The sequence below is a fragment of the Columba livia genome, chromosome 3 (assembly GCF_036013475.1).
Source record: "Columba livia isolate bColLiv1 breed racing homer chromosome 3, bColLiv1.pat.W.v2, whole genome shotgun sequence".
NCBI classification, from domain to species: Eukaryota; Metazoa; Chordata; class Aves; order Columbiformes; family Columbidae; genus Columba; species Columba livia.
Genome location: NC_088604.1, coordinates 70,824,575 through 70,836,809, shown reverse-complemented (window position 1 = coordinate 70,836,809; position 12,235 = coordinate 70,824,575). Strand labels below are relative to the sequence as shown.

The window sequence follows — 12,235 nt, the reverse complement described above, 5'->3', positions numbered from 1 at the left end:
CCTGTGTATATTCTACAAATTGGAAGCTGATACATTTCACTTGTCTTTATCTGTCCTCAGCTCTTCTGCACAACACTGACAGCACTGCAAATTCTTTACTATTCACCAGAATTCTTCATGTGGCCCAAGAGTAGTTTCTGAATCAACTCTGCCCATTTTCATTTTGTAAACTATGACGTTTCCTCTGCTTTACAACTGAAACTAAAAATAGCCTCTTTCATTTCATAAATTCCCAGACTTCAATACAAATGTGTTTTACACAGCAGCACAAGCACTGGGATATAACTGGGCTTATGAATAGCTGTGAAGAACCAACAGAGGATCAAAGTAAATTAGGCATCAGAAGAACCCTCTCTCCCTCTTCAGGAGAGGACTGTGCTTTTAACAGATTACAAAAGAGCACAAAATGGAAACCAACACATCCTCTTTAAACACACATTTGCAATAAAACAATTGAAAATACTATTCACAGTTTTTTTTTTTTTTCCTCATAGTTTATTGAATTAAATTAAACAAAACAGAGAAACACAAAAAATAAAACCTGTGTTCCTGACATCTCATCTGTAAGGCAATCCTTCAGAACTAAGAGCAAGGAGCTCCTCCGAGTACAAAGGCCAAGACAGACCACAGCACCACAATGCCAGAGACTCTAAAGGGCAAGAAAAATAAAATGCTGTTAGACTTCTTATATTTAGGGCTCAATTTTGTTCTCACTAAGCTCTGAGATTTGATTCCAAACCGCGTCAGGCCAGAAATGCACCCTGCAAGAGCATTGCTGTCACAACCTCACCAGAGGGATACACTTTCAATCTGGAATTCTCTCCAGAGCTTCTGACTCTGCTGGAGAAAACACGCATCCATCCCACACGTGAAAGACTCTGCCTCTCGCTCCTCAAGCTTATTAGAGCTAGCACTACAGCTCATTAAGATAAGCCCCTGTCTGTTATGATAGCACACCCGTAGTTTCGTGCTATCCATGGGGTAACGTTCCCTGGTGAATCAGTATCAAGATTAAAGTCCAGTTGCCCAGGGCTGAAAGCTCACAGGTGGCCACCCAGCAGTTGGCGAGTGAACCTGCTTCTGAACCCCTTGTTCTCCTGAAGGGCTGGCAGAAGAACATGGCAAAGAGCACCAGACTGCTGCTGGGACAGGACCAGACCCCCTCGGAAGGAACCCGTAACTCACTGCAGCAGGCAGTTCACGCTCGGAGAGTGCTTCCAGTGGCGATAGACAGAAACCCGCAGGTGAGGGTGATCCTTATAATCTCTCAGAACATGCCTGATGCTGTAATGAAAGCAGATGTCAGGAGCCACGGCTTGCAGGCTGCCTACAGCATCCCACAGCTCAGGACAGGAATCTCTTTATCCAAGAGCGGTCAGACCAGACGTAAATCAAAGAGGATCAAGGGGCGGGAAATTAAGACTTACTCCTTAAATTTATTGGAGAGCAGAAGGAACTGGTTCTTTGAAAGCCGTCTGACATCAAAGCAACAAAAAGCATTAAACTCTTGGTAGATCTGCCTTTCATTCAGCCCTGGCCAGCCTTGGACATGGACAACCAGAAGAGGGAGATGTTGGCACGAAGCATCTTCTCCAGAAAAATTCTGGAAAATGTGCAATACGGAGACATAGATCTGAGTTCAGAAATACTACAGATGCACTACTAATATAATCAGAAAATACGCAAAACATGACACATAAGACAGGTTGTACAACACAGCTGTTGATGTAAAATTATTTTTCTTTTGTCCCAAGATTCTTCTGAACATGAGTCATAAAAGCAAACTGTCACGATTACCATGGAGAAACCACCAGAGAAACAGCAAACTCTCTAACAGAGCAGAGAGAATTAGGGCAATGTAAACTGACTAATGCCATCTTACAGGATAACAATACGAAAACATTTCACAAAGCAGAAATTCAACTCATTTGCCATTTTGAAACATCAGTTGTGTCATTTATATGATGGCAACTTCTGCCAAGGTGGGCCCAGACACTGGTGGATTTTTCTCCTCTAATGAAGCCATCAAGAAGGCGACTGACCTACGCACCCCACCAACTGGTCACAGACCTGCAATTCATACGCACAATGCTTGAAACACTTCCTCGGATGAAATTCACTTTGTTCAGATACTCAGCTAACACGGTGAGATACTGAGAGAAAGAAGGATCAGCCTCCACTGCATCACTACATCAGAAAACAAAATGGAACAAAGTGTTGTTTCTCCAGCGCTGCACTGCTGCACAGTGTCTCTGGAGCACAGAGCTCCTGAAGAAGCTCTTGCACTAGGGACAAAATAGGTATTTCAGATCTTGGTATGTTCTACAGAAGTTAAAAAGCTGCAAGCAAAGGGGAGGGATTTGAACAGTTGCCTCTTAGCAACTTAACTGAAGGCACTGAATCACACAGATTTCAAAAATGGAAACTAGTGGAAAATTATTTGAATGTTACCCAAGTGAACTGAACTTGAGAGAGCTTGTTCGACGATAAAGGAGTCACAATGCCATTTCCCAACATCTGAGCCATTGCATGGCCCATTAATTCATTTTTTAAATGCCAGCTTTGACATAAAGCTACTACTTTCAGATTTATAAAATAAAAATCTAATTAGAACAGTGACATTTCCAGTAACACTTTCTCTGATTCAAAAGGAAGGCCAGCCTGCAAAACAAAGAGTCAGCCAGAGTGAACTGACAACTGTTTTCCGTAGCACCCATTCATGTAATGCAGTTTTCAGTAAACATTTAAATATCACTCACTCTGTGGATCTGCATAGTAGCAAATGAGCTGACTTCAGAAGAACTAGAAGGAACAATGAGGTGGCATTAGAATAAAGCTAAAGAAACAGAACTAAACAAATGGAAAGCAAAAACTCACTAAAGTGCAGCTAGGTTACTAATAGCAACAGACTGTATATAAACAAATATTTCTTAGCATCAAAGAGAGCTGTAGAGCAGGAAAGGAATTACCAAGTCCCTACACAAAGTTTAGAGAAGTGTTTCAGAAGCATTTTACCTGAACCACAGAGAAATGCATCATAGCCTGCCTCGTGAGGAGATTTCTTCTCAGCTGTAAGTGTCCAACAAAATAAATTTAGAAAAGAAATAAACACCTTTAGTACACTGTGGAAACCGCTCCACTGCAGAATCCAAACATTCATGAGAACTACTGTTCTGTTTTGGGGTTTTTGCCCCCACCCTCAGCTCTGTTTCCTTCCTCGCCCTGAAACCTTTACACCCCATAGAAAGTCAACGCTTCTACCACGGATTTTAAAACAAAACCAACAAAAAGGCTGCAGTTACATGAATCACCGAAAAGCTTAGCGAGATGTACGTTACAAAATACTAGCTCACATGAAGATCTAAACCAGATTGTGTTGTATACGTTATTGATGGCATGGGAACCAGGAAACATTTCAAAATGCAGGAGGCCCTGCGCTGCAGGACATGACACTGCCGAGAGAAGCCAGAAAACATCTGCCTTGCAGCCAGGATCACCCCATGCACTGAACACAGCCCCCTGCACACGCAGCACCACTAACTCTGCACATGAGCCACCAACTCCTGCTGTTTTCTATTCTAGGACCACTGTTTCCCACCTCCCCTGCCCCTTCCGAGGGCTACCAACTCCTTGCAGGCCCAAGTTGGGCTCAGTTCAACCCAACTTAGCATGAACGCCATCTGTGCTAGCGTGATGCAAACCTGCCCTGCACTACCCTCAGCAGCTACTGGAGACATGCAGGACACATGACATTTTGGGAACCCAGGCTTTGGGTCTGGACAAAAAAGTGTATTGGCAGCTCGGTGCAAATTCAGCAGACCCACTGGACCTCACTCATGCTTTGCATGTGCACAGCCATAAAGTAAAACAAAACCCCTTTTAGCTACCTGACTTTGAAGGTTTACTGAAGAACATACCATATCTTGAGCAGTCACTTGCAAGAGTGATCACTGGGGATGCTGGATCTGTTGGATTTAGGTTTCTGCTGAAGACAAGTGGATGTGTAAGATTTTTGTCTTGCCTCATCATTACATTAAAGTTACTGTTCTCTAGTGACCAGCAGCTTCATTTCAGAAAAAGCTACTGAAGACTTTAAAAGGACTTTTGGTAGAATTCTGTGAAAAGGCTAAGATACTTAGCTCAATAATATCGACCAGTTTCCTTCCTGAAAACGAACTCCTAAATACCTTCTCAGTCTCCTCCCCCGATCAAACCTTTAAGCAGCAAGTCTGCTCTAACTGCATGCAAAACATGTGAAAACTCCAAGGAAAGGGGTTGACTAGATGGTTCTATTTGAATGAGGAACTTGGGAAGACAAATTAATAAAGATACCCATGGAATGACTGAAATAAAAGAACGAGCAAGCATGAAAGCTCATGAGAATCTGCAGTCTGAAACTGATAAACAAAAATAACCAGAATCCCAGTACTGTTTCTATAAGCACTAATTTCACATCTCCTTCTTGGGAGTAGGGGGTAAGGGGAAAGTTGCAAAAATCTTCCTTTTCTTACCAAAATTGATGTGAAAACAATTTATCTACAAAAGAAGTGAAAAAAAAAAAAAAAACCCAAGCTCTTCTACTATATCACAGCTAAGCTCACCAGACACGATATCTACTCATGTGCTCCATTTGAACATTGTATTTAGTTACTGCTTTGGGCTCAGTGCAGCTCTCTCTTGGGAGCTGGCATTTGAAATTAGGGTGCATTTTCACTGAGAACTGAAACTCACCCATTTCATAACATGACATAAGCAACATACAACACTAAAGTTGTGCGTAAGGCTGTCTACAAGCCAAACCTCTGACCAAAGTAATGGTGGTACACTATTAGAATTTACTTAGAAGAAATAATTTACTGCATTATTACTTTATATGAAAGATAAGCAAGCAGCTGAAAAAAACATGTGGGAGGAGGGAAGTTATGAACATATGAAATTATTGACTTTGAAATATATCTCCCAAGAAAACAAAGGGATTGCTGAAGGCTTTATAGCCCACCACTTACCTGCACAGCACCTCATACACCTCCAAAAGATTAGATACTCGAGGAAACGGATATTTCTATAAAAGAAGAACATGTTTGAAAACCAACCAAGACAGACCTCGTGGTAAGTGAGCTCAGTTAGTGGTCCTGCTGATTCATTAGATGAGGTCTAAAGAGCAGAATGTCTCAGGGCAACACTGAGAACTGTTCATAGTTCTGCAACCACAGACCACTGAGGAAAGATATCCTCTCCTTTGGGTGAAAGACAAGCTCTAACTAAATAAAAAGACCTTTGCATCTCACCTTCCAGATAGATTTTGTTATAGTCTTGGTGTCTATGAGGACAGGAAACAGAATGTGAATATTCCTTTTAAACTCTTCATAGCTTTCTGAAAGCGAAACACATGTGAATAAAACCACTGTAAAACTGCGGAAAAGCCAAAGGTATTTCAAATTAATAAGAAAGAGGTGAAGTCAGAGGAACAATATGCCTCTCCAGCAGTTAAAGCTCAGAAGAGGCATCTAGCACAGCTGCTTGCTAAGCACTGTGTGTGGCTGGGGCAGCAAACAACCACTGTGCTTTCTGTCCCATCCCTGTTGCAAAGGTAGCAGCCTGGGGACAGAAAAGTACAGCATTACCTGGAAGGGGCTTGTAGAACTTGTCGTGAAGATGCATAAGGTCCATAAGCATGTTGTGTCCCACCAGGGGCTAAGGGAAGAATATAAACATAACAGCCCATTGGAGCATAATTTTGTAGAGAGCTCAGAGAAAACCAATTTCAGGCATGCTCAACAGCTGTAATGCTTTCCTCCTGCAGACAGCACCCACACATGTTCACCCAAAAGTCATTCAGGCTGCAAAACTCATAGGAGAACACTACTGCTCTCAGGAAATCAGACTTGTGGACTCTCTAAGGAGCATATTTTCTCAGCAGCATTCTAATTTGAGTGGACCTAAGGAGCTAAGTGGATTCTCAGCTCAGCTGAACACTGGTAAAATCCTCCAGTGATCAGATTTACAGGCTCACTCACAAGGGGAAGGATAGCCTTTGCCTGCACATCACCCATAGTGTCCTGAAGCCGAAATTCATTCAATAATCTGCATATAGAACATAAGAAAGGGAAAACAAGAGTAGGGATGAGGCATTTTACCTTCTTGGCTTTAACAAGTGTCTGGAAGAGGTTGGTGAAGCCCCGGGCAGACAGGAGAATGAGCTCCTTCTGGCAGCAGTCATGAGGAGAGTTCTCCAGAAGCTGGCGATGCTGGAAACTCACTTTTTTCACCATTACCTAAAAAGAAGAGTCATTGAGTATCTCAGCCTCCCGTGCTACTTGTATGTACATTGCTTACTGGGGTTCAGTAATGCTGAGGACAAGTTCAGCTTCTAGGCTATGAAGAATGCAGAAACAGCACATCCCCTGGGTCCTCAGAACTGTCTCACTTCTCTTCCATATGGAGATCAGTGCTCCAATAACAAAAGAGACCTGCTCTAAGGGTGTCTTATTAATGCTTCTCTGGATAAGGGGATGGTTCCTACCACAGGTTTTTTTGAAGCACAATGAACACCATTCAATTTGACACCAATATGGTAAGTTCATAGTACCGAAAAGCAGAATCAAACAGCAATCACACAGTGTCCCCAAAGTCTATGCATCAGGTGAGAAGTCTGGGTAAATCTGTCACTCTGATGACACTGGTTATCAGACCAAAATAGTACTAATTAAAAACAAACAAACAAAAAACCCAAACAAACAACAACAAAAACACCCAACCAAACAAACCCCCAAACTTCTGTAATCTACTTCTAAGCAACTGACTGGTATGTTTTCTGATGCGTGTTTTGAGAAGTCCACAACCACAGGTATAATTCACAAAACACTGCATCAAATGTAAAATAGCAAATAGCAAAACAGCAAGCCACATAACAGATTAAAAGTCTTCAAAGCAACTACATGGCAAAAGTCAGCAAAGGAAAAAACACAAAAAGAGGCTTATTGTACATTCTTGTGGAGGTATTGAAGGAGAGATCTCACAAAGTCTAGAGACACAGAAAGGGTCCCTCCAGAAGTGCCCCGAGGACAAGCACTTCCACCTCAAAGTATTTTGCGGCTACAGGACAAACTGAAAACAAAGTTACTCAGTTTTCTGTATCCCTTTTATTGGGATCCCACAATCAACACTTCCAGAACACTCCTTTGTAATTTTCTTCTCTTCCTCCAGGACCCTATCATTAAATGTATAAGCAACATTTCAGAGTCCCTGCAAGAATGTCAGTTCTATCTACCTAGACAGAAGCCCCCTTTTCAGTAAGTCCACACTACTGTCTCACCTTCTTGTCTCCAAGAGGCTGTGTCCAAACATTTTGGAGAGCCTGTCTCAAAACCAGCTGAACTTCAAACATCTGATAGCCTGAGACAAAAAAAAACCCAAAACACTAGTGAAAACTTCACAGGTGCAGACAAGCCTGTTCAGGAAAATGCATTCTTCTAGACAAAAGGACTGACCAGATGTTTCTTCCCCAGTATGCAGAAAATACTCATGAATATAAGACCCTGGTACATTACCATACACGATAATACAAAAAGACAAAACCAAAGAAAGACAAAAAACAAACAAAAAACCCCACACAAACAAAAAACCCCACCAAACCCACCCCCCTCCCCCTCCTCAAAAAAAAAGGCCACAGTGAGAATTACAGGCAAATAAGCTTTTTTGGGGACACAGAGGAAAGGAAAAAGCTATCTGAAAACAAGGAGGAAGGCTACTACTCTGAAAAAGACTGTCTGTGGTTTTGGAGAGTTTCAGAGCAACACACTCAGAAGCCAAGCACAGATGAAAGGCACCAGCATATTTTCACCCACAGCTGATAAAGAACTAACCCAACCCTCTTCTGAACAGTACACAAAAGGACACCCAAATCACTCTTATTGCTTACTTAAATAAATGTCTTTCTTGTCACAGGTGCTCACAATTGCCAGACCCTATTGCAGTGTCAGTAACATATCTACTACAGCTGGCATAGCAGATACAAAACATAGCGCATTCCCCACCCGCTGTATTTCACACACTGCAAAAAAATCAACAACAGACAAAGCCTTTACTACTTCCTGTCCTTCTTAACCTTTTCTGTATCTTACTCCCTGACCTAAAGGATTAAGATTTGGTCGCTGTGAGCAAACGTACAAACTATTCTCTGCTAAAACTCCCTGTCCCTCAACTCCTCCAAACCAGCACAGAAATTCCTCAGCTCTGCTACAGTGCTCCCAAAAGCTACCAGAGGTGATAAGCAGCCTGTTTGTCCTCACTGGCAGATACACGTGTCTCCATGGGGCAACTTGTTGCTCCCCATGAGAAGGAACAAACTTGGAAAGGAGGCCCACCTTTCCCTTCTCCAAGGTGAAGAAAACAAAAACCAGATCCCCCAGGATTTAAAACAAGTCAAAAGTTGTCCTGACCCAGAGCAACTACAAATTCCCCAGTTGCTGCTCTGAAGCAGCACAAAATGGAAGCTGGTTACCACAAAGCATGCCCCAAGCATCTAGACACCCACTTCCACTAGAGAAAGACCCATCACCATAACAGAGGAGAAAAGTAGAGTCCAGAGATGAATGCCTCACAGGAACTAAGGCGTGGACGGGCGCAAAGAGTTGTGAAGGCAGGATGGGCACAGATGCTTTCACTCTCAACAAAGCAGTTTAACAGAACAGGCAGCAAAGGACAGTAGCCGCCCTAGAGGTTCAGGAGAAGTGATGAAGCCCCTCAGAGCCCACAGGTGCCAAAGGGAGGCACCCTGTTTCTTACCACTCAGATCATGCAGAACCATAGTGTCATCTTCCTCTGCTGCAGCTATCCAACAGGTCACTTCATCAATAGCCTTCTTCAGCACATCCCTGTCTAGGTCACTACAGCAGTATTGGGGAGAAAGAGGCAGTGTGAAAAAGAGCTCTTTACAGAGGGAGCCTTGTGCCTTGCTGCAGGAATGCAAAAGCATCACTTTCCAACATTCACACAGCTCTCCAGATTGTGTCTTGTGATCTCAGTCTTCCTTCAGACAGACCACAGCATGCTGGAACAGCTGGCAGCGAGGCATTCAGACCAATAGGCTTTAATATTTCTACAAAATGTGATCTGAGTGCAGGCGAGCTGTCAACACAGTCAGTACTGAGGATCTACTTCTCTGAATAGTGCCCACCTGCTGACTTTCCAGCTACCTGCTAAGAGATGCTGGCTAAAGATCTTCTCCTGCTCCTCATTCATGTATGGGATTCCATCTTTGAGGAACTGAGCAGGGGAAAAAAAATACGCCAGGTTGGTTACTCTCTCCTGGACTTTCTTGCAGCAAGTTAGAGAATAACAGGTTAGGTAGGTCCAAAACTGGTATATACTTAAAAGACGCTGGTGTTCCTCATTCTCAGAATATCCTCTTTGGAAATACAAACTGCAGGTAATCCAAGATGCATTCTTACATAAAGGAAGATGTGTTTATGTATGAAGGAAAGAAAAGCATTTTTACCACCTCTAAGATCTTTTTTTGCTCTGCTTTTACGTTTCCTTTAATGAGATACTTAAAATGTTAAGATATCGTGATGCTTCCTGTCCACAATTGCTGAACAGTGCTCTTATGTGATGACATAGTCTGAATGTTACGGGAAATGCGGTGATATGCAAGATGCAGCTGAGACTTCCCCACCTTCACGGCTAGTGAAGACTCCCACTGGGGTCTTTTTAGTACCTCCTCACCTCACCAGAGAGAGGTTTTCTTTTTCAGAGGTGAGGAAATCTGTCTTAGGTTGACAAAGATGTGGTTATTGACCCTATGGCAGTTCAGAAAAACCACCACTTACCCTCTTGATAATGAACGACATGAAGCATTCATACTTTAGCAAGATGGTACTTACCCCAGAAATCGAGCATTTAGGGATATTAATCCTAATTTCTCCTGTAATTGCACAGACTTCCTTTGTTCTAGATTTCTGGCAGAGAGATTACATACCTTATTATAGTCAAAGCCATAATGAGACAGGAACTGAATGCTAGATGCAGAGAGGGTAAATTCAACATCCATAACTCCCAATGTTGCAGGAAAGAGATAGAAGTTGTATGAATGCACCACATACCTACAATTAAAATAAAAAAAATTCTAGAAGATAGTTACAGGAAATAACTCCTCCCAAGAGAATTCTGCATAAAATCTCAACTGCACTGTCTTCATTATAACAGAAAACTGCCTTTTTCTTTTACTTACTTGTTTGAATTTTCATTTGAGAATATTGCCAGCCCTGCAAGAGAGAGAAACTTCTGTTGACATGGCAACGTTTAGCTGGATGTCTCTGGACACTGTGAAAATTAGGTCAGGGATGCGGGGATCCCCTGATGGAGTACACGTTTGCCATTCACTGATGCCACAGTGCAAATCCTAAGAGGAACCGCCACCGTCAGGCTGCTCCCTAGCTCTCTGAGAGCTGAAGAGGGACAAGCTTTTAGTGCCAAGTGGGAAAAGGACTTAAGTTTGATTAAATAGGAAACAGACTGAGCCATGGGTGAGAAGAGGTGAGTGGGTGACAAAAATCTCCAGCTATGTGTACAGAGATCCATAGGTCCAACTACACTACAGAAGCATTTGGAAGGAGCTAGGCACCACAGAGGACTGAAACATGGTTTTTACTACTTTTCTTTTTTAATTAATCCCTAAAAAGCACATTAAGATTTTACGTAGTCTATGGCTTTGAACAATATTTTAAACAGTTTTGGAGCTGTTTCTTGACCTCTACCTGGTTATTGAGTGTAGCCCTTCACTACCATAGACCCTTCCCTGTGTTTTTTTTTTATTATTATTTTAGGAATATCAGAAATACTAGCCTTCATTTTCCTCTGATAGTCCCCTTACTCATACACTGTATTAAATGACACACCCTTGAATAGGAGCTGCTGTCACCTACTTCTTGCTTGCATCCTCTGTTTTAAAAGCCCTGTGCTTGTACCTGCAATCTTTAAACATCAACAACTTTAGACATGTAAAAAGTATCTAGTCAACCCGACTTCTAATTATTGAAAATAGTTGAGAGTGTTAAACAGCAGAGAGGAAAAAAACAAACAAGCAAACAAACTAGCACGGCAAACAAATGTCTCTGTAACGAGTGAGTTAAGAGCAGAGCTACCTGCAGGGCTCACCAGCTGGCAAAAACCCAGTTACCACTAAGACCTCAGGAGATTATTTTCTGTGTCAGAACAGCACTTACCGAGCTGAGTAACTGTGAAGCGCTGAACGCTCTGCCTGGCCTTCAGGTACCGCTCCACGGGGGAATCAAACAGGCTATGAACAAAACCAGAATTGGGAGGAGTAGAAACACGGTTTGCAGCGCACAGGTTGTTCTCACACAGCTAGAGCAGCAAGCCTCCCTCACATTTCAAGTCCAACAGCTTTACCTGGGCTCGTTATTTTCTGGGCAACTTGAATGCAAGCCAGTAAACTCCATATCAAAGGCTGTTGGGATGGAAAGAACACACACACACACAAATCTGAAATATGAAGCATGCATTTCCCCAGCATCGGGAGGAGGGTCTTTGGGGCACCTCTCTTCACCCTAACCTGTTTCAGACCCAGAGGTATGAGCTCAAGAGAAAAGGCAACTGCCTGCTGTGGAAGCAAGCTCTCCTGCTCCCTCACCCCTGGGGCAGGACGAGGAACGCAAACCTTCACGTACGCACACACTCTGCGGTGGCTGCCTCGCTCTGTGCAGTGTCCTCCTGCTAACTGCTCCCTGAGCCCCACCGAACCGAGGCCAGCACCTCGGAGCGGGCTCCCGTCCCGACCTCTGCTGCCCGCTCCAAAACCCGGCGCCTCAGCCTTCGCTGCTCTGGCACACGCCAGCGCCATGGCCGCCTGACGCGCACCCCACTACCCGCGGCGCCACGGGCTGGCCCCGCGCCAGGCCCGCCGCCCCTCAGCGCGGGCAGGGGCCGGGACGGCAGCCGAGGCTCAGGGCGCCGGTAGCGGCTGACGGGCCGCCCCCGCGGCTCACCCAGGAAGGCGGCACGGCGGATGCGGCCCCGCAGAAGCGGCAGGTGCCGCTCGAATCCCGCAGCCCCCACCTCCATCGCCGGCCTCCGCGCTGCCCCGGCCCGGCGCGCCTGCGTTCCCCGCCTTTAAACAAAAGGCGGCAGCCGGCGGAAGCGGCGGCTGGGAAGCTGCCAGCGCCCGTGTGCGCACAAGCTCACCCCTCCACCTGCGAGGGATAGGAAAACAAAT

The 12,235-nt window shown here is 44.1% G+C and overlaps 1 protein-coding gene across 10 annotated transcripts; it reads right to left on the bottom strand.

Moving 5' to 3' along the window:
• Positions 1–472: 472 nt before the first annotated feature.
• On the bottom strand, positions 473–12,221 carry PNLDC1 (PARN like ribonuclease domain containing exonuclease 1). Of its 10 annotated transcripts, none has more exons than XR_010471439.1 (19): positions 12,009–12,147; positions 11,413–11,470; positions 11,226–11,299; positions 10,232–10,265; positions 9,980–10,103; positions 9,179–9,267; positions 8,788–8,888; positions 7,316–7,395; positions 6,138–6,275; positions 5,625–5,694; positions 5,289–5,374; positions 5,007–5,062; positions 3,918–3,985; positions 3,016–3,069; positions 2,760–2,802; positions 2,071–2,187; positions 1,428–1,603; positions 1,186–1,284; positions 473–649 (listed from the first exon to the last, which is right to left on the bottom strand). XR_010471439.1 is itself a non-coding variant. In XM_065057540.1 (19 exons), exons 1-19 carry the CDS (start codon positions 12,082–12,084, stop codon positions 583–585), a joined length of 1,593 nt encoding a protein of 530 aa, XP_064913612.1. In that variant the 5' UTR covers positions 12,085–12,221; the 3' UTR covers positions 473–582. The 10 variants fall into 10 exon arrangements, 9 of the variants coding, with proteins under 9 accessions (XP_064913612.1, XP_064913613.1, XP_064913616.1 ...); XM_065057540.1 differs by having other exon boundaries at positions 2,088–2,187; positions 12,009–12,221; XM_065057541.1 differs by having other exon boundaries at positions 2,088–2,187; positions 3,918–3,982; positions 12,009–12,221.
• Between the last annotated feature and the right edge of the window lie 14 nt (positions 12,222–12,235).

Bases quoted from the DNA above. Each gene is read 5' to 3' on its own strand.
- PNLDC1 (XM_065057540.1), bottom strand. From the start codon at position 12,084: ATGGAGGTGGGGGCTGCGGGATTCGAGCGGCACCTGCCGCTTCTGCGG. The intron at 11,300-11,412 runs GTAAAGCTGTTG...TTTTGTTCATAG, and splicing joins CCAGAAAATAACGAGCCCAG to CCTGTTTGATTCCCCCGTGG. The intron at 1,604-2,087 runs GTGCGTATGAAT...CACATTTTCCAG, and splicing joins GAGGAAGTGTTTCAAGCATT to AATTTTTCTGGAGAAGATGC.